The 23448-nt window shown below is 34.5% G+C and overlaps 1 protein-coding gene and 1 long non-coding RNA gene across 2 annotated transcripts in view; one reads left to right on the top strand and one right to left on the bottom strand.

The window, feature by feature from the left end:
* GRID1 (glutamate ionotropic receptor delta type subunit 1) overlaps positions 1–23448 on the bottom strand; it is a 1019672-nt gene that overhangs the window by 307664 nt on the left and 688560 nt on the right. The window contains exon 5 of the mRNA XM_074236323.1: positions 10064–10234. Within this exon, the coding sequence (XP_074092424.1) occupies positions 10064–10234 (171 nt within the window). The remainder of the gene's footprint in view (positions 1–10063; positions 10235–23448) is intronic.
* On the top strand, positions 9484–10265 carry LOC141523031 (uncharacterized). Its single transcript, XR_012478311.1, has 2 exons — positions 9484–9561; positions 10030–10265. It is a non-coding gene; the product is annotated as an uncharacterized LOC141523031 (long non-coding RNA).

The following is a 23448-nucleotide window of genomic DNA, read 5'->3' as shown; positions in this document are numbered from 1 at the left end:
AACTGAGATTGAAGACTAGGGCTGCAAAAAAAAAACAAAAAAGAGATTAAGAACAGCCACAAACTGTCTCCCATAACACATTGTCATTTAAATTTTTTGAATAATACAATCACCTATTTCAATAAAGTATTAATATATTTACTAAAGAAATCTCGTCAATGTTCTTCCATTACTTTTTATGGTTTGATATGACTTTTAATTAAAAAAAAAAAATCTTGTGTTCCTTTGAGAAATCTAAGACTTTAAGTTATCTCTCTGCATTCTATTGTCAAGGTCAATCATTCTGACTTACATAGATTTCATATATTCTTGTAATATTCTTTTTCTCCTTCTTCTGCAATATTTTCCTTCACTTAAAATTTTTTTCTTCCACATTATTTATTTTCCTTCACACATCTTTTGTTTCTTTGGAAAAGATTCTTTACCAGGTATTCAATTTTTCTTTCTTTTCTAACTAGACTTGTTACTCTGTATTTAAAGCTCTGATATTCTGGTCTAAATCAATTACTTTTAAAATATTTTGGCATTTAGCTCTCTACTGAATTATTCTGGAATAATAAATTCGGTAAAGTGAACTAAAATTAAATAATAATTATCTTTCTTTGAAATGATCATATTTAACATATTTTGGTTTCTCCATCAGGTTTTATGTATTCTTCATTCTTTTTTTAGGTAATTCTCTGTTTGTATCATTTCCCTGTATCCTAAGCTATTTATCCTAAAGTTATAAGCATAGTAGTAGTATTAGTAGTGGTGGTATTATTATTATTATTATTATTATTAGTAGTAGTAGTAGTAGTAGTAGAAGTAGTAATAGTAGCAGTAGAAGTAGTAGTAGTAGTAGCAGTAGTAGTAGTAATAGCAGCAGTAGTAGTAGTAGCAGTAGCAGTAGTAGTAGTAGTAGTAGTAGTAGTAGTAGTAGTAGTAATAGTAGTAACAGGTGTTAATGATGTTATAGTAGAATAGAAATAGTTTTCCATCTTGTTACCCTGAATTACATTTGATGACTTCTATCAAATCACTTACTCACTGGTCCATTTCCCACTATTATTGCATAGATCCCATGTGACAAGGCTGAATTTTTAGGTGATGATAATCTAAAACTGGAAAATATGTAAGCCACCAATACTTTGGCATACCCCTAACCTTTTAAAGGACTTTGAAATGGCACAATGTATAAATAATGAGTCGAGTCAGATTCTTCTTCCTGAGTTCAAATCCAGACATTTCTTATCTGTGTAATACTAGGGAAGTCCTTTTACCCTGTTTGTCTCAGTTTTCTCATCTGTAAGGGGAGTTGAAGGAAAAAAATGCAATGGGAATTATCACCATTCCAGTATTTTCACCAAGAAATCATCTAAAGGGGTCAGGAAGAGTAGACCTGATTTAAGATGAGTCATTTACAAATCGCAATAAATTGTAGACTGAACAGATTTTGTATTCTCCTATCTTCTAAATAGTATATATTTACATACATACAAATATGTGTATGTATTCATGCGTAAATTCCATGGACAACAATGGGAGATGTACAGTGATTTATATTCTTAATTGAATTGAATGAGAAAATCAGAATAGATTACAATTTGCAATTCGAGTGATATTTTCAGCAGTCTTATGTTCCCTGACAAGAATATCCAGATTTTCTGACATCAACAGTTTCCAGATGATACAACATAGCCACAAATAATAGTAGCTGATGCATATTTATCAATTTAGTTTAGAAATCATAGGCAGCACTGGCATCATCATTTAATAAATAACTGAAGTCCAAAGACTTTAAGTGACTTTGGTAGTTGGAGAGGTGGTTAAAACCTATTTTTTAAGCCCTGAGATTGTATATACAGTACAAGCAATATTATTTTAAGAACAAATTTTAGCAACATTTTACTTCAAATGGACTTATGAAAGAATATGCTATCTGCATCTAGAGAAAGAACTGATTCAATACCAATCAAACTACCAAATAATTATTTTACCAAGCTAGAAAAAATAGCAACAACATTCATTTGGAGTCAAAAATAGCAAGGTAACTGGTGAAAAAATCTAAAAGAAAATGGCCTAGATCTATCAGATCTAAAACTATAGTATAAAGGGCAATCATCAAAACTGCCTGATAGTGGTTAAGAAACAGAGTAATGGACCAGTGAATTAGGATAGGTTCAAAAGAAACTATTCACTATTTGACAAAAAAAATGTTGGGAAAACTGGAAAATAGTATGGCAAAACTAGGCATAGACCCACATCTCATACCCCATGCCAAAATAAATTAAAAAATGGGTACAGGATTTAGATATAAAGGATGACACCATAGATAAATTGATAGACCAAGAAAAAACTCTTATCAGATCTATGGAAAGGGGACAAATTTATGATCAAACAAGAAAAAGAGTACATTATAAACTGCAAAATGAATTATTTTGACTATATTAAATTAAGAATTTCCCAATAATTAAAATTTTACACTAATTAAGATCAATGTGGTTAAAATTAGAAGGAAAGCAGAAAGCTGGGAAATACTTTTCACTGGGAGTTCTGATAAAGGTCTCATTTCTAAAATATATAGAGAACTGCATCAAATTTATAAGGTTATAAGTGATTGCTCAATTGATAAATGGTCAAAGGATATGAATACATAATTTTCAAATGAAGAAATTAAAGTTATATATAATAATAGGAATAAATGTTCCAAAATCATTATTGATTAGAGAAATGCAAATTAAAACAACTCTAAGGTATCACCTCACACCTGTCAGAATACCTAAGATAAGAAAAAGGGAAATGATCAGTGTTGGAGAGGTTGTAAGAGCACTGGGACATTGATGCATTGGTGGTGAAGTTGTGAATGGATCCAACCTTTCTGGAGAGCAATATGCCCAAAGAACAACAAAAGTGTTCATGCCATTTGACTCAACAATTCTAGCCCTAAATTTAAAAAAATGGGGAAAACTCCACTTATTCCAAAATATTCATAGCAGTTCTTTTTGCAGTGGCAAAGAATTGGAAATTGAGGGGATGCCCATCAATTGGGGAATGGCTAAACAAGTTATGATACATGAATATTATGGAATATTATTATTCTATAAGAAACCATAAATAGTTGGACTCTAGAGAAGCATGGAATGAATTACAAGATCTAATGCTGAGCAAAGGGAGTAGAACCAAGAGAACAATGCCCATATTAACAACACTGTGAGATTATTAAGCCTGTTGGAAGCAGTGTCTCTCAGCAGTTCAGAGAGCTAGGACGACTGTATTAGACTGGCTGTGGACAATGCTATCCCCATCCAGAGGAAAAAAAAAAACCAAAAAGAAATTCTTCAGAATTTGATGAATATAACATTCACTTTTAAAAAAAAACCATATCTTTTATGTATTTCTTTTCCTTAATCTTAATTCCTTATACTGATAAAGACTAATATGTAAACAGGATTATCAAAACTATTCATAAACAATGTTAACCTGACTTTTCACTGCTGATACACTAAGCTTAAAATGAGGAAATAAGCAGGCAATTTAAATTGAAGGGGTCAGACTAGATGATCTATAAAGTTCACTTCAGCTCTAATAAAGGATGAAGATATATAGGAACTAAAGAACTGAGAAAACTAGGAATCGTGGATTCAAAATCTTACTTTTTCCTGATTACAGAGGATATAGCAAGGAAGTCTGGGAATTTGCCAAAAGCTCTTTACAGTTGGTATATTTCTATGACTAGACAATAAGGTTGAGGCCACTTGTATGTATATTCCATACAACTCTCAACCAGAGTCTGATCTTTCAATAAGAAACATTAACCTGAAAGTCAATGAATTCTGTTATTCAGACAGTATAGTTTCCACACTTATAACACTGATTGGCAAAATACAAAATAGAACCAAGAAGGTCAAACACGTTCAAATGAATACAATTTAAAAGTCTATAAGAGAATTTGTAGTGTTGAATATAGCTTCGAAAAACAATAAACAAGGATGACATTTTTAAATTTTTCTCCCCTCATGCATTGGTCTACTCTCAAATACATTAAGACAACCTTCTTTGCTGTCTGAGAAAATCATAGTATCCTAAGGGGAGCTCAGGGGCCATCTGGTCTGATCCTTGCCTGAAGCATAAATCTCCTCAACAACATTCTTAAAAAGTATTCATCCAGACTTCCCTTGAATATCAACAGAGAATCTATTACCAGCTTAGATAGCTCAGACCATTTCTGGACAGCGCTCATTGTTGCAAAGTTGTTTTTCCCTTTAGGTGGAAGTAAAATCTGGATCCTTCTAACTTCCACCCACAGGTCATGGTTCTACCTCCTAGGGCAAAACTAAACTAGTCTAATATATGTAATCAGTTATAACTAAGACATCAATCATGCTTCTTCCTGTTTTTTTTTTTTTTTTAGGTAAAACATCTCTACATCCTTCATTTGATCCTTTGATGGCATGATTTCAAGTTTCTTATCAATTCGGGTCTTTCTCTTCTGACACACACTTACCAATACTTTTTTCCTAAAATCCGAACTGAAGAATTAGATAAAGTGTTCCAGGATTACTCTGTCTAAGCCCCCATTAGGACACACTCCTTCAACTGTGTGCTTAACCTAATAGCAGTCCTGAGAACTGATTCCAACTGAAACTTTAGATTAACTTATATCTAGAATCAATCTACAATATGAATCAATTGGTTAAATGAACACTTTTTCGTGTCCATTATTTTTATTGCCAAAGGGTGGCTCTGTCACTTTACAAAGAGATATAACTTCTGTCTTTCAGATGACATCCTTTATTGCAATTGCTGATTCTCTTCTTTCACCACATGTAAAGGGAAGTGAATGAACATGGAGACAGGAAAATCTCCATTAAAATTCCATTTCAGCAAAGACACTACCATGGTTTAGTGAAAACAGAGCCAGTCTCTGAATGAAGAAGACTTGGTTTAAAGTGTCACCCTTGAAATAAACTGGCTATTGGTCATTAGGCAAATCATTTAGCCGCTCAAGGCTATAGTAGGTAATCCTCTAAAAGTAGTACAAAATATGTATTGGTTAAGGGACCTTCCGCACTGGTAGTTGTCTAAACCAAAATGATTCCAGGTTCAGCTCCCTTAGAAAAATTTCCAGACTTTTTAGCTGTGTAATTTGGGACAAGTAACCTAACCTTTCTGAGTACTAAGCTGCTTCACTGAATAAAAGGGAACAATGATATTTGTAGCCCCAATCTCATAGGGCTGCCTTAAAGCTCAAATTCAATATTGCAAATAAAGAACCTTGGGAAACTTAAAAGTACTATATAAATGGTAGCTATCTTCCTATCTTTGTTGGATCATTTTGACAAAGTTGGTTTTTTAAAGGACAAATTTGGTATATTAGAATTTATCAGACTGTGGGGATAGTGTTCAGAAATGCAATTAGAGGAATTCTCTAATGGTGATTGCTCATGGTTTTCAATTTTACAAGTACAACAAGAGAAAATGAGCACTTTGCTGTTAATTTCATTCTGAATGGATAAATTAATTTGGATGAAAAGGTTGACATCATAGATCCTGCCTTATGGCCATTTGTAATATCAGGGTTTAGCGTGTCCCTGAGGGAGGTCATGTCCTCAAGAGGGTCACTTGGGGACTGAATTAGAAATGCTCTGGAATCAGAGGCTAGAATACCCTTGGAGGCTACCAGTTTAAAACCTTATAAAAAAAGAAGGTTATAACAGTGAGAGCTGGAAGAAATCCTTAGAGATTTCTGGATGCAATTCTCTACTTTATTGGTAGAAAAATTGCATCACCAAGGGATCAACTTGTCTCTGGTCACACAGACAGTAACTAGCAGGGCTAATGTTTCGACTTTAGTCCTCTGGTTCTAAGTCCAATGTCCTATCTACTCACTGACCCGTAAGAAAATGAAGTTGTTTTTTTTTAATAAGGAAGTCAGTATTTAGTATAATTCCTAACATCTTACCATACAGTATTGACCATTTTTAAATTTTTCCTTTGAGTAGATCTGTCCATAAAATGTATCTAGGAAGGAAGGAAGGAAGGAAGGAAGGAAGGAAGGAAGGAAGGAAGGAAGGAAGGAAGGAAGGAAGGAAGGAAGGAAGGAAAAGAAAAACACACAACTACAGCAAAGGTTAATGTTGTTTTAGGATGTCCTCAACTCCTGCAATATAATTAGTAAGATGACATAAATTATGATTTGGATCATTCCTATACCAATCTAAGTTAATCACAATAACTAATATCTTTTATCTATGTCCCTGAATCTCATTGTTAATGGGTGACATCATTTGATCATAGAGAACTGGAAAGTACCTAAGAGTTTCAATAGCATGTTTGATAGATAAAGAAAGATCTAATCTGGTTGGATTTTTGCTACTCTTCCTAACCATGTAATCATCTCCCACCCACCCTCTTTTCAATAAGATCCCATTTCTCTGACTATCATTTCTACAATCTTCCTTTGCACAAGTTACTTTTAATGAACCTGACCCAGGCAACTATCCTTCTTCATTTCATTCTCCTCTCCCAACTTTCCTCTCTTAGAATTATGAACCATGTTCACAGCTACTTTGACATTGCTCCTGAAATGGAGTATATCAATCTACTTGGCTTTATTAATCATTCATCCTATTTTCTAAATCAAGTGATATGCCAGGTCTAGCAATCTCCTATGTGTACTGTTTCCCCCCAATAGAATGTAAGAACAGGGATTGTCTTTTTTATTTTATATTTGCATCCTCAGAACTTAAGATAGTAGATGATACAAAAATGCTTTTTGTCATTCATTCATTAAATGCTCTTGTGTATTTATTCATTCACTCCATTCATTCATTCCTTTAATCAAGATTTCAAAGGTGAAAAGCATTGGATATTGGATTGAATCCAAGTTTTCAGTCTTTATGTTGTTTTCCAATTGTTAAAACAGGTAGAAGGCCATCGAATACCCCAATTCACCCCTGAGGAAAACACATTTGGTTGGTTTGTTTTAGGAATTGTCCTTCATTATTGAAGATCAAAATGACATCACTATGTTAGAGATGAGTTACAGTCGATCTGACTGTGGCTGATCAGACCAATATGAGCTCAGAATGCTCTATCATAGGTTGGAAACAAATTATCCATATGAACACCTGGGATGCTTACTCTAAACTTACATATCTCATGTTTTCTTTGAGCTGCTTCAATTCTGCCTTCCTCCTAGAATCCAACACCTCTCAGATAAAGGCAGACCATGCTGCGTGATCTTGAGCAAGTGTCTGCCATTCTGAACAAACAATTCCAAAGTTATTAAGGGAGGCCTTCAAGGCTTGCTCTGTATATGATCTCCATAAAATAGTCATTTGGGCAAGTGTACTTCTGACATTCTGACAACATATCCGGTCCATCATAGTTAAGCTCTCTGCTGTAATATTTGAATACTAGGCAGTTTAGCTTGAGAAAGGACCTTAGTGTCTATATCTTCTCTTGTCAAATGAGCTTTCAAATCTTCCTAAGATAGTTTAAATGGAAACAATTCAGTTTGCTGGTATGGCACTGGTAGACTGTCCAGATTTCACAAGCATACAGCAATGACTGTGTAGACCTCCAGTTGGTAGTCAATCTAATACCTCTTCTCTCCCAAAAATACTGAGCTAGCTCTGGCAATGTGTGTGTCAGCTTCATTATCAAGAAGCACCTCCTTGGAAAGTGCACTGTCAAGGTTAAGTGAATTTGTCCACAGTCCTCAAAAATTCTCCATTTGCTGTAATTAATGGTTCCACACATGGATGGAGTAGTGTTGGCTGATGAAGCACCTTTGTATTTTTTTAGCACAAGCAGCAGAGAAATAATCCATATTTTGTTGTATCTCAGCTTCAGAGTCTGCATTGAGGCACAGTCATCTGCAAACAGATGAAACTGCACCAACACTCCCTCCATTTGACTTGGAGTCCTTTCATGTTTAAGAATTTTCTGGCAGTTTGGTGGTTAGTCTTGATGCCATAAGGCGCTTGATAACATAGCTCAAAACATCATGCTAAAAACATGGGAGCAAGGATATAACCTTGCTTCACTCTATTGGTGACTGGGAAATCACCAGAGCATTGTCCACTATCCAGGACCTGGGCATGCACACCATCATGAAGCTGAGGTACAATATTGATAAACTTCTTTGGACAAACCAATTTTGACATAATTTTCCATCAGCCCTCATGACTGGGAGTTAACGTACATACACACTTATACACACACACACACACACACACACACACACACACACACACACACATACCAATAACAACAAACCCAACAACAACTTAGTTCCCAATAATATATAAAGGGTCACAGTGGAATAAGGGGCCAACTTTCTGTCATAGAAAAAAGCATTAAGGAGGTGACTTTATACTACTTAACTGGAAGTAAATTATGATCTTGCCTACATCTATCTATCTGTGTTTCTGTCTTTGTTTCTCTGCATCTCTCTGTATCTGTTTCTTTGTTTATTTTCTTTGTATCTCTTTGTTTCCCTCTGTCTTTCTCTTCACCTGACAAATGAATTAAATCTGTCACTGGCATCCTAATTGGACATAACTCTTAATTGTATGGCCCACTAGTGTTTGAATGGTCCCTAGTGCTCAAGTCATTCAGACAGCAAGGCTAGTTTCATGACAGCCACTTGGATCAGATTCAAAGTATTGACCTTGCCTTGGAAGCCTATATTCTCAAGTATATTCATTTACCTTAGCTTTCCCTCGCCTCTATAGTATGTGACCTCTCCAGTCTTAGTAAATAATCTTTGTGAGCTTCTCCCCCACTTTCAAAAAACAATCTCCTAAAGGCTATCATTTAAGCCTAACAAGTCTGCCTCTCAATTGACAGATGCATAACCCATCTCTTATGTCAAACTTAACACAATTTCCCCTTGGGAGGATCTGCCAGAATGCATCTACAACTGTAATGGCTTTTGAGATCCCAAATTACCTCTATACTGTGTCAATATGTTAAATGAGAACCTGATTGGAGAAAAGCATATTACATTTAAATAGATAGTGGTGGGCTTCTGTTCTCAGATCTTATAATGATTGGAAGAATTACCTGGTAATAATTTCAATGTAGGCAATATCATATCTGGGAATTCATAAATACATCCATATCGCTACTACGACTGCAACTGGGAAGCTCACAATAATCTGCTCCCTTGTGATTCTGACAATCCACTTACTAATACTGTAGAAGTCAAAACACCCTTTTCTGGCTATCACTTCCCTATTAAAATGTAAGTTCCTTGGGGTTAGAAATTATCTTTGCTTTTTTTCTTCATATTTCCAGTACTTACTGCCACATGCTTGGCTAATAATAATTGCTGAATAAATGCCTTTCCATCAAAACTATTCACAGTTTTAATCAGTGAAATATTTCAAATAAACATGTACAGTAAACAATGATAAATTGAGAAATTGTGATGTGATGTGATGGAAGTTTCTCTGTGCCAAGTGTCTGTGATGTCACATTCATGGGGAATTCCATGGATCCATAGAATACAACCAGTCTTTAATGTCATGGAATAAATTCCTGGAGAAAGGCCTGAAGCAAATAGAGCAGGTTGGAAACTTTTTCTTTATAAAAGAGATATTTGGAGATATATATATATATATATATATATATATATATATATATATATATATATATATATATACATACATACATATATATATATCAGCTTTTATGGGCTATATTTGGTAAAATGTTTAATTCATCCCTAAAATTGTTATGTTTGTTGTCTTTTGAGTCTCTATTGAGGTTACCTTGGTAATGCCCTATTGATATGTCCCTGATGCAGAGGGTAAGGTACTTGTCCTGGCTCATAGGCTAGGAAAGATCAGAGGAGAGACACAAACCCAGGTCTTCTTCCCTGATTTTCCCATTTCTAAGTCTGGTATTCTATCCATTGTGCTATGATGTCATTGGGGTTGAAATATAGCATGTGCTGTCTTTAGGATATTCATATCAGCCTGTCCTTGCCCTTGAGTTTTCCCTGCATTTGCCAAGGGTTACTGTATGAATTTCCAGGGGATAAATCCAAGACTGAGAGCTAGTCACTGACCTGCAACATTTGAAGATAGCCTTCCTGTGGATCACAGAGCAATGAGGAGATGCGATGGTTATTCCTCGTGCACTTCTGGTTATCCTTTGCTGATGGAAAGATCTGTCGGACCACAGTCATTCTTCCCAGCGCACTGTGCACCAACTCTAGTATTTCTGGATCACTGATTTCCTGGGAAAGAAAAATAAAAGTCATCTCAACAGTTTTTTTGATTTGTTCTTAAAAAAGTCAACTTGACCAATGGGGAACCACTGGGTTGTAGGACTTAACTCAAAACTTGCTTTGTAAATCATTTTCCCTCTTCCAACACTATGTCATTTCATTGGACAGAGCTTCTCAGGGGAGGAAATTTGGATAAGCTATCATTTCAATGATATAAGAAATTGAATTAAATTTACAAAAATAAAAAAGTCATTCCCTAATTGGTAAAAGCATAACAATATGAATAGACAGTCTCAAGGGAAAAAACTCAGACCTTCTTTAGTCACATTAAAAATATTACAAATCATCAATAATTAGATAAATGCAAATTAGAGCAACTCTGAAGTTCCACTATCATACCAATTAAATTGGCAAAAAAATTCAGTGGCAAATATCAAAGGATCTGTGGTTAAAACAAGTACATAGATGCCTTTGTGATGGAGCTATGGTTGTAACACAAATACACACACACGCACACACACACATACACATACACAGAAGCACATACACACATATCCTGGTGAACAACTTAGAATTATTCACAAATTATTACTAAGAGATTTATTCCTTTTGATCAAGCTATACCATTTCTAGGTCTTTTCCCAAAAGAGATTTTTAAAAAGGATAAAAAGGATAAAAAGGATCCTATGTGTACAAAAATCTTTATAGCAGCTCTTTTTTTACAAAGTACCCAAATCTATCATGGAATGGTGTAACAAAAAATGAAATGTGAATGGAATTGAATATTAGTGTGTTCCATTATGTTATAAATGAGGAAATGGATGATTTCTAAAACTGGAAAGACTTGTCTGAACTGAGGCAGAGTACAGTGAGAAGCATCAGAATAATATTTTATACTATTAAATTGCTGTTATAAAATGCCTATGAAATGAGCAGGAGGAGAACAATTTATACAGTAACAATACTATAAAGACAAACATCTGTGAAGTGATAAGAACTGAGATCAGCACAATGACTATCCATGATACCAGAAACTCAATGGTGAAGCATGTCATCCCCTTCACAATGGAGAGATGGTGAACTCAGGGTGTGCAGAAGGAGATCTTTTTTCAGATTGGGTAAATGAGGGAATATTTTTTTGCTTTTTAACTATGTCTATTTGTCATAAGGAATTTATTTTTTTCTCCCTCTTCAAGGAGTGGGATGTGAGAGAGAAAGAAAATAAATTTATGTTAATTAAATTTGATTTTCAGAATTTCCTCCATTTACTGGTCACAGTACTGAGAGGGTTCAGAGTGGATTTGAGAATAAAGATGAAAATGCCCTCTGAGATTGTCAGCCAGATTGCAAAATTTCAATTATTGTTTAAGTACCTTTGCCTTGCACAAACATAGACACATACTATATACACTCCAAAGATTGGTGTTAAAAGTAGCTAGGTGGTGAAATATATATATATAGTATCTGGAGTTAAGAAGACCTGGGTTCAAATCTAGCTTCATGCACTTACTAGCTATGTGACCATGGACAGGGTGCTTTCAATTTTCTTCCTTGTAAAATGAGGATACAAATAGCAACCTAACCAGGTTGTTGTGAGGATCAAATGAGATAAAATGTATACAGTACTTAGCACATGGCCTTATATAGTAAACACTTTATAGATGTTGCTGTTATTTTTACTTTTTTTTCCTACACATGATTTTGGAAACTTGTTTCATTGATGACGATTTCTCTAAACTTCTCTCTACTTTCTTGTTTAGAAATTTGGCTGGGATCCCAGAGCAGTGAGGAGACTTTCCCAGAGCCACATAGATCTAGGTGTCTTGAGCAAAATTTAATGATATGCATTCTTCACTTCAATTGCATCTATAATATTTCACCTTGCATGACTTGGGTCTTAAACCATCCCACCTAGCTTCCACCCTTGGACTAGACACTCTGGACTGGTGAGAGCTTACTAATTTTGAGTCCTCAGGCATACCATCATGTAATTCACCCATTTTCATTCCCCACCACCTCGTCTTACCCTCACTCAAAGTTCACAACTCAATTGCCCTCACCACCATGATTTTTACTTCTTGTTCCAAGAATAATAATCAAATCAATAATGTCAAATTATTAATGGCACATTTTGGAATGGTCTTATCAAGCAAGTTTCATAACTCCAGTCACCATCCTTCTTGGTTTCTAGGCAAAAATATTCCCAGTGTATGCCACCTGCTGATATGATTTGTCTTCTCTTATTATAATGTAAGCTTCTTAAGGGCAGAGAGTGATTTGCCTCTTTTATTTACATCTCTATATTCAGTATTTAGTATGGTGCCTGGCAAAAAGTAAATCATTAATTTTTTTATCAATTTACTCAATAATTAATGAATTGATTCTTTTTTTATTTCCAGGACCAGTGCCTTAACAAATGAACCAGTCTTCCTTAAGTCTTTCTGGAGTTATTTTTTTAGGTTTTTGCAAGGCAAATGAGGTTAATTGGCTTGCCCAAGGCCACACAGTTAGGTAAATATTAGGTGTCTGAGGCCAGATTTGAACTCAAGTACTCGTGACTCCAGGGCCAGTGCTCTATCCACTGTGCCACCTAGCCGCCCCTTTTCTGGAGTTTTGAATATCAAATTTAACTTAGAGAATCTCAAGGTGCATGCCATTTCAGAAAATATAGTAAATATAGTTTGGGCAACTGGATGGCTTAGAGTATAGACCTGAAGTCAGGAAGACCTGAGTTCAAGTATGCTTTGAGATACTCACTATCTGTGTTGTTCTGGCCAGGTCTCTTAACCTCTCTTTGTCTAATCCATTGGAGAAGGAAATGGCAAACCACACCACTATTTTTGCCAAGAAAGGGTCAAGTAGAGTCAACCATTACTGAACAACTGAACAACAACAGCAATAAAATTGTCACAAAATTAGGTAGAAAAAGGATTTCTCTGTTCCAGATAGTTCTCTCAGGGAAGAGTAGCTATGATTCAATAATGTTGATATTCACCTAATAGATATGAATAGTTAGGATAGTATTGAAGGGGGCATTTGACTTGTAATGATTTATTCAGACCAAACAATGGGTAAGTAAATGTTCTACATTTTAGAGGTTAGCATAAAGGCCTGCTTTCATTGGTCCAATATTCTTTGCATAGAAATAGGTCGTCTGTGTTTTTGTGTGTGTGTGTGTGTGTGTGTGTGTGTGTGTGTGTGTGTGTGTGTGTGTGAGAGAGAGAGAGAGAGAGAGAGAGAGAGAGAGAGAGAGAGAGAGAGAATGAGAGAGAGAGAGCTGGGCTAAGCTATTTCCAGAAACAAACAAACTAAGAAAACTTGTTTCTGCTCACTTCTACTTTGAAATGTTAAGCAGAGAAGAACTCTGGGAATATAGAAATTCAACTTAATGTACAATTCTTATTTTTACCCAGAATATAAACACATCATTTATTGATTGGAATTTTCAGAATATAAGGCCTAGTTTCAGTTATCTAGTTTTGCCCAGTATCTTAGAGGATTACTTGAATAAAACATTTCCACAAGATAACAGACTCTCAGAGGCTCATATTTCAGAGGCCATATAATCCAACCTCTATCAAAAAAATTATTTGATCTTAAAAATCATCTCTACATCCCGTCCTACAAGTGATCATATAGCCTTCTTCTGAAGAGTTGCAGCAATGAAGAACCCATTACACACCAAGATAAAAATTTCCAGTGTAATGCAGCTCAAATTCCTAGGAAGATTGTGAGTGATGATTCTGAAAATGATTATAATGCTGACAATGTGCATATGTATGCATGGAGACGTGTGAGTATGTTTCATTGGATTTTTCATTTAAGTGGTATAGGATACTCTGCCAATCAGGAACTTTATCTTTACAATGCAGACTAGCATTTGCTCTGAAGCCTAAAGCATAATTACCTAGTTGCATTAGAAGTTAAATCACTTCCAAAGTTCACAAAGTCATTATAGGTCAGGAATTGAAACTGAACCCAGATCTTCCTAAGATCAAGTCTGACTCTCCATTCTATGCCATTCTATTATAAACAGAGTGGGGCAGCTAGGTGGTGACAGGGATAGAGAACTGGCCCTGGAGTCTGGAGGACCTGAATTCAAATCCTACCTCAGACACTTAATAATTACACAGTTGTGTGACCTTGGGCAAGTCACTTAACCCCACTGCCTTGAAAAAACCAAAACAACACAACAACAACAATAAAATAAACAAGAAGAGTGAATGTGTGACCCAGGTTTCATTTCTCTTTAAAAGCATATAAACACTGTGTGGCCTTGGGCAAGCCACTTTTAACCCTGTTTGCCTTGCAAAAAAAAAAACCTAAATAAAAGGTGTAAATACAAACATACATGTATGTCAAAGATATGAACACATATACACATTTTCATCTAAGTAACTTTCAAAAATATATCATGTTAACCAGCTAATATTATTAAGCAACTCATTAAGATCATCAGTTCTAAAAGAAACATGTTGATCTTAAATGCTAGACTGAGGTTCTTACAAGAGATTCATGAATCAAGGAAATGACAAACCTAGATGAAAAGAAATGAGCACCACATCATGATCATTGTTCTGGTTATGGTTATAGATATTATCCAATCATTAACAAAAATCTTGCTAACCATTTGCTGTTTCAAACTGGAACAGTACAGTTCTTCAAGAGAAGGCTGGTTAGGGGCGGCTAGGTGGCACAATGGATAGAGCACTGGCCTTGGAGTCAGGAGTACCTGGGTTCAAATCTGACCTCAGACACTTAATAATTACCTAGCCATGTGGCCTTGGGCAAGCCACTTAACCCCACTGCCTTGGAAAATCTAAAAAAAAAAAAGAGAGAGAGAGAGAGAAGGCTGGATGATCATTTATTATGAGGGCAATTGAGGGGATTCTTTTATTTTTTTGTTATTGTACACTATACTAAATGCATTCTGAGGTCCCTCAATAGCTGAGACACTATGATTATATTGAAATGTCTACTTTGATAGGAATATGTAAAATATTTCCTATACCAAAGAAGTTATTGGTCCAATCCTCCTTCCTTCCTCTCCCAATAAATAGCCAGTTGACGTTGACAACATTATGAAGGGTAATTAGGTGGCACCACAGTTCACAGAATTCTTAGCCTAAAGTTATGAAGACTCAACTTCCTGAGTTCAAATCTAATTTTAGACACTTCGCAGCTGTGTGGCCCTTGCCAAGTCACTTCATCCCATTTGCCTCAGTTCTTCATAAAGAAAATGAAATGGAGAAGAAAAATGAAAAACCAATACAGAATCTTTTCCAGGAAAACCTGAAATGGGACCATGGAGAACAGGACACAACTGAACTACTAAATAACAAAAAGGGCTTTATAATCTACTATCAACAGTGACATATAAAAAGATAGTTTCACAATGGAACCAGCCTAATAGGATGAGGGATCCAAAAAGGTCTTATATAGGCAGTGTCCACTGAGATTCTGATGTCACTAAATTTATTTTCTGGTCATTAATAGTCTCAGAGAGAAAAGAAGTAGGAACAGTAACATGCTTTGTGTGTGTGTCTGTGTGTGTGTGTGTGTGTCCTTAAGTCATCAACAAGTATTGGTTAAATCCTTATATCAATGTTTCACAAACTGTACTAACCTCATTGAACTAATAAATAAAACTGAATTGGTTTAAATCTGATTAATAAAAGAAAGAAAACTGAATTATCAATATGAAAGATGAAAAGGGTGAACTCACAACTAATGTGAAGAAAATTAAAATAATCATTTGGAGCCATTTAACCTAACTTTATGACTACAGAGTTGACAATCTAAATGAAATAGATGAATATCTACAAAAATATAAGCTACCCCTATTAACAGAGGAGGCAATAAAATACTTAACCCCATTTCAAAAATAGAAATTGAAGAAACCATCAATAAATTCCCTAAGAAAAAATATCCATGCCCAGATGGATTTACAAGTGAATTCTTCCAAACATTTTAAGAACAATGAATTCCAATTCTATATAAAGTATTTTAAAAAATAGGAGAACTGCCAAATTCCTTTTATGACATAAATATGGTGCTGAAACTAAACTAGGACTAGCCAAAGCAGACAAAGAAAATTATAGACCAAAATCCATAATGAATATTGATGCAAAAATTTTCAATAAAATTTTAGCAAAGAGATTTCAAGCTATTTTAGGACAATACACCACTATCAGATAGGATAGGTAGGGATGGTTCAATATTAGGAAACTAATCAACATAATTGACCATGTCAATAATGAATCTAACAAAAAAGATGATTATCTCAATAAGTATTGAAAAGTTCTTTGAGAAAATAAGCTCCCATTCCTATTAAAAACACTAGAGAGCCTAGGAATAAATAGAGTTTTCCTTTAAGTGATCAGCAGAATCTATTTAAAATCATCAACAAGCATTATATGTCTTGGGGGTAAGTTAGCATTTCCAATAAGACCAAGGTTGAAATAAGGATGTCCGTTATCACCACTACTATCGTACTATATTATAAATGCTAACTTTAGCATTGAGAAAAATAAATTGAGGGAATTAGAAGAGGAAATGAAGAAACAAAATTTTAACTTTTTGTAGAGTTAAAAATTAGCCCAAAACTACTTGAAATAATTCATGTTAAAAAAAGTATCAGAATATAAAATAAAAGCACATAAATCATAAGCATTTCTATATATGCACAATAAAGTCCAAAAGTAGGAGATAAAAGAGAAGCTCCATTTAAAGAAACTATGGACAACATAAAGTATTTGGGAATCTAGCTCTCAAGACAAATCCAGAAACTATATGCACAATTGCAAAATCCTTTTCACACCCATAAAATCAGAGCAAGACAATTGGAAAAATGTCAATTGCTCATGAGTAGGTAAAACAAATATAATAAAAATGACAATTCTACCTAAATTAAATAATTTATTCAATGCTATACCAATTAAGTTACCAGAAATATTTTACAGAGCTAGGAAAAAATAATAACAATTGATCTGGAGTAGCAAGAGGTTGAAAAAGAACAAGGGAATTAATGAAGAAAAATGCAAAGGGAGGTGATCCAGCTGTACCAAATCGAAAAGCTATATTGTAAAGCAGCAGTCATCAAAATGGTCTGGTACTGGCTAAGAAATAGAGAACTCAACAATTACCTAGTTCTGTGACCTTGGGCAAGTCACTTAACCCCAATGCCTTGCAAAAACCAAGAGAGAGAGAGAGAGAGAGAGAGAGAGAGAGAGAGAGAGAGAGAAATGGATCAGTGGATTAGATTAGGTAAAAAAAGAACCAGTAGTAAATTTCTACAGAAATTTACTGTTCTGTAAAGTCAAAGACTTCAGCTTCTGGATAAGAACTTGCTATTTAACAAAAACTATTGGGCAAACTGGAAAATAGTAAAGCAAAAACTAGTCATAGTCTAATATCTCACACCCCATATAAAGATAGGATTGAAATGGGTACAGGATTTAGTTTTAAAGTGTGATATCATAAACCAATTAGGAGAACAAAGGGTAATCAATTTGTCAGAGCTATGTCTAGAGGATTTTAAGACCAAACAAGAGAGAGACCATTATAAATTGTAAAATGGATAATTTTGTCTACATTAATTTAAAAAATTTTGCACAAACAAAAGCTGGGAAACAATTTTCAAAACTAGGGTTTCTGATAATGAACCTCTAGCTATTTATAAGAATAAGTCATTCTTCTATTGATAAATGATGAGAGGATATGTATGGCTAATTTTCAGATGAAATTACTTCTATGAAAAAAGGGCTCTAAATCATTATTGATTGAAGAAATGTAAATTAAAATAACTCTGAATATAGCATATCACACCTATCAGATTGGCTAAAATGACATAAAAGAAAAATGTTCAGTGTTGGAGAGGATGTGGAAAAATTGTAACACTAATGCAGTTAGTGGAGTTGTAAACTGATCCAACCAATCTGGAGAGCAATCTGGAATTATGCCCAAAGGGGATACTAATTGTGCTTACCCTTTGATTCAGTAATACTACACTATATTCCAATTCCAGTAATTCAATTCAGTTTTTAAAGTTCTTAAGGGAAAGAAATAAAATTCATAGAAAATGAAATTCTTCTAAACACTGAGATGCAGAAAGTTCTAATCTAATAGGAGTCATCCTGTTACACACTGATAAGATTAATCTACAAAGAAAGATTAAGTATAATGTTAAGTAAGTATTAAAAATATAAAGGAAAGGATCCTATGACAAAAGAATCCAGAAAATTTGCTATAGAAAAATTTTAGCTGGTAAGACAGCACAGGATCTATGGCATAGACTTAGAAAAAAATAAGTCAAATGGAGCTATATTATGAAGGACCTAAATCCCGAAGGAAAAAAAAATTCATATTGTGTACTACTGGAAATTAGGAATCCTTGAAGATTTTAGAGCGTTAGCATGATTATAGGTATCTATGCCTTTAGGAGATTGTCTTAGCAATGCATACCAAAGCCATTGATTTGGCCAAGACTTGGACTTGTGATTTAATTGCTGTAGTTGGACAAGGAACATCCTCTCCCAAAGCAGGTAAGCATTTTCTTTGCAACTTAGAATTGGTTTTTTAGATAATTTTTAGATCATTTACAGATTAAGTGACTTATCCAGGATCACACTACAAGTATGTATCAGCAAAGAGTAATAGAATTCTGCTCTTAATGATTTTGAAGTCAGCTCTCTATCCACTGTGTACTTCCTCAATTTGAACTGAAAGGGCTAGATTATATGAATTAAATTAAAAATTCTGTATGTAGGAAAACGATCAAGATGATGATGATGATGATGATGATGATGATGATGATGATGATGATGATGATGGTTGTGGTAGTGAAAAGGATATTGACCACAGCTATGACAAAGATGACAACAACGTTGGTCATGATGATGATTTTTGTGGACAAAATTTAGGATACATATATATATTTGACTTTTTAAAATTCATATATTTATATGCTCAAAGTCAAATATTTATTAAGTAACAAGGTAAGGATTTTAACCCCAACCATATCATTCTAAATACTTTAACATAATAATAAAAATTAAACATAGCAATAATCTTAGACACAAAAGTATAAAATAAAGGGGATTTTAAATATTTAATAAAGAAAAGTGAGAAGGAGGGATCATGGCATTTATTACAGGGGTAGATATTTGAACCAGCAAATCTTCAAATTCTTTCCCTATTTCATGTTCTCTATTTCCATTTCTAATAAGTTGCCAAGTAGATGGTCTCCCATAATGGAAAAAAACATTTTTAGAATGTCAAATATGAAGTCATAGCTAAAGTCAATGCACCTTTTCATGTCAGCCAAGCCATATGAGGAAGGCAGGAGCTTGCAATTTTTTTTGTTTGATCTTATTTGAAGCCACAAAACTTTCTGAATCTATCAGTATCATTATAAAATTAAAACATTGATGTCATTCTCTATACAGAGATCCTACCCAATAATTCCTTACATCAGTAATTTTCCTCAGGCTCCTTAGGAAATCCTAAATCTATAAAATATCTTGGAAATACTAGTATTGTTTATCCTTTGGAAAAATAAAATTTATGGACCTTCTAAAAATGATGTATATCAGAAGCAAAAGATAATGATTGTAGAGGCAATTTATACAGAAGGGTGGCTTTGGGGATATTGAAATCTCCCCTCATCATATTCACACAAAACTAAAATGAAACCAACAAAAGAAATTATGAGTTATAGCCTGTGATAGGAATATAAAATTCAGATGAAATCAAAAAGAGGTTAAAAATAAATGATATTGGAGATTTTTATTTCATCAGAATAGTGAAAAGTAATCATTTTAATTTTCATTGACATAAAATAATCAAAATGAGGCAGACAGTAAAAGAGAAATAAATAAACTAGAGAGCAGTAAAATTAGCTGGATTATAGTTAGGATACAGAACTCTTTGAATAGCAGAGTTTTTAAAAAGTAGTTCCTGTACCTATATCATTCTGAAAGCATGTGGTCTCCAATAAAAAGTCCCTCAGATTTGATCTTGAACCTGTATTTTTAATCCTTTTTATTATCAATTTTTTTTAAAAATGCAATATGAATATTACACAGAATTTTATCAGGTTAGAAAGCTATGTCAAATATTGAACAAAGCATAAATAAACATAAACTTCTCTGTTCAGGTTCAAAAATCGACTGTCTGAATACAATGTAGAGTAGAGCTGGCTATGTAAATTTATGTGGAAAAGTGGTGGAATATTTAATCTGTTATAAGATGATAGCATGTATGTCTGGACAATGTAATTTTGAAATAAATTTGTGTGTTTTTGCCTAACATGCTAACTTGCTCATGGAAATGAGCTTGATGAAGTCTTGATGATTTGAGCCTAAATATTCAGTGGAACATATAATAAAGGGAAAGTAGCAAATATTCATGATGAAATATTATTTTCCAGAAAGACCTGGAATGCAAAATAATTCTTGAGGGGGGAAAAGAAAAAAACATAGAAAGATGTCTGTGAACAGAAGCAGTATAGAATAATCAGAACCTCGAGAATAATGAGCACAATAACTATGAACTTCAAAGGTTCTTTAATATGTCTAATTCTAATTAACTGAAATATTATTGAAGACCTTGAGGAACAAATAGGGAAATACATTTATTCACTTAAAGCAGAGAGTCATGGATTATTAAGGAAGAATATCTTATACACTGTTAGATGTGGTCACTATATTGGCTGTCTTTGTAAGGAAGAAAATGAACATTTATTAAGGTTCTCTGCTATGCCCAGCACAATGTTTTAAGCACTTTGCAAGTTTTATCTTATTTGATCTTCAATAATGATACTACAAGTTAGATACTATTATGATTTTCATTTTATAGTTGAGGGAACATAGATGAAGGCCTTTTATTCCTGAATTGTGTAATGCCTGATTCTGGATTTGATCTCAGATCTTACTTTACTCCAGGCCCAGCACTCTATTCAACATCCCATTTCTTTGATATTTAATTGCTTTTTCCTATTCAAGGAAGTATTCAGTCTGTTGATGGAGATTATAATGAAAGTATAAAATAAAATAAAATGTTGGTATCAGGAAAATGTCTTAAAATTGTTGAAACATGAAATACATATGTCTATTTTGTATTTAAGGTAATATTTAGAGAGGTATAGGATCTAGAAAAGAGTACCAAATAGTCCTGCAATATTCTGAACTGATCAGAAGACTTTTGGAGTTTTCTCATTTGTGGATACCACATTTCTGACAGATCATTTATGAAATAGGATTCATCCTGAAGAGGATAATAAGTATGTCAAGGTAACTTTGGCCCCTGACTTAGAAGGAAAAGTTGAAGAAATAGCAAATGGTAGAGCTATAGAAGAGATTAGCTAAGGGATGAAGCTATTTTCAAAAATTTAAATGACAACGATGTGCAAAAGTCATTAAACTTGCTTTCCTTGAGCCCATGTTACTAGTAGAATTATTGGCTGGAAGTTGCCAAGAAATATATTGAGGGTTCACATAATATTTGGTCACAGTTGGCAAGTAGGTGGCACAGTGGATAGAGCACCAGCCCTGGAGTCAAGAGGACCTGAGTTCAAATCTGCCTCAGATACTTAATAATTACCTAGCCGTGTGGCCTTGGGCAAGTCACTTAACCACATTGCCTTGCAAAAAAAAAAAAGATTTGGTCACAAGGTACGAGGTGATTCCTTCCCAACTACATGAAATCAGAAATGGAATGAATGGGCAGCCTTGGAAGGTGAAAGGGTTGTACTTTCTGAAATTCTTCAATGTGGGCTTGTTAATTAGCTAATTGCTAAACAGCAATGTAAGAATAGTTAATAGCAGAGTAGATTGTTTTAGTTTTTATTTTTTGATTGATAATTTTTATTTAGGTAAAGAAACATGATTGTTTTAGAAAAAAATTTATATTCAGTTATGAACTTGGTTATCTAGTCTCTGAGATGCTCCCAAGGGGACTGGAGAATACAGGTATTATTTGAACATCCAGGAAATCACTTTTTGATATAGTGGGAAAGACTGTTATACTTTTGAGAAATGATTACTTCTCTCTTGTGTTAATAACTAATTATTGAATAGAGACCAAGATTGTTTTTCCCTTTTCTATTTCATCATCTAGAAATCAACCAGTATGGAAAGTCATAGACAAAGATTTATCCAGAAAGTCAATGAAATTCTAAGTTTGGGTTAAAAAGTGCATTCTTGCCTATTGATTGGACTGGGAAACTATTGATTGTCCCTTCTGTCAGGCAGACGATGGGGAAATTAATGTCTCTTTTCTTTGACCAAGATTTGGATGATCTAAGTCCCATACTCCAAGATTCTAATTTTATATACTCCAGCCTCTCATTGTAATATTCGTTTTCTCATTAACTGTTAACCAATCAGAGTTGATTGCCATCTTCAGGAATACTTGCTCTTCCAAGGGCATATGATGCATGAAGTCAAGGGAAGACTGGAGGCACAAGAGGAGATTTCTAGACTTCTCAATCCAGAGACTCCAAGGATAACTTGGAACATGAGATGGAAAAGACTGTTACAGTAGAATGAGAGTGGAGCCCAGTCCAGCAAGGACCCCCGACGGCACTGACCAGTCCCTCAATCAGGAGCAGTCCTTGGGAACCATCGAATCAGCTGTGGTGGCAGCTGCTTCCAGAGCTCTAGGCCCACAGACTGTAAGGAAATTACAGGGGTCTCTTTACTATCCCTGAGGCTGGACTCTGGTGCTTGGCTCATCCTCAGAGCTGAGTCATAGTCCTGGGTCATAGTTCCAGGAAGAAGAAGTGTGCAAATAGGGGCACAGAGCTCTCTTCCTAGGTCCAGTACAGAAAGGAGGGCTTGAGCTCACCCACAGACCAGAGTATGTACCTGGAGAGTAGTAAAAACCTCTCCTTAGATCCTAACACCTTGAAAAAAATGAAAACTTGCAGGCCTCTAGGACCTGAAAATAGCTACAAAACAAAAACAAAACAAATAAAAAACCCCACAAATTCCAAAATCGTGGATCAAATTTATTAATGAACATTCCTGCATTAACAAAAAATGATTAAATTACCCAGAAGCTATCTCTCAAGCCTTTTTAAATATCACAACTTGAAATTATGGGACTAGGGTTCAAAATCTTGACTCTCTTGGTTCAAATCTGGTCTCAGACACTTAATAATTACCTAGCTGTGTGGCCATGGGCAAGCCACTTAAACCCGTTTGCCTCGCAAAAAACCTAAA

Source organism: Macrotis lagotis, chromosome 4 (genome assembly GCF_037893015.1).
Source record: "Macrotis lagotis isolate mMagLag1 chromosome 4, bilby.v1.9.chrom.fasta, whole genome shotgun sequence".
In the NCBI taxonomy this organism is placed as follows: domain Eukaryota; kingdom Metazoa; phylum Chordata; class Mammalia; order Peramelemorphia; family Peramelidae; genus Macrotis; species Macrotis lagotis.
This window is presented reverse-complemented; position numbering and strand designations above follow the sequence as displayed.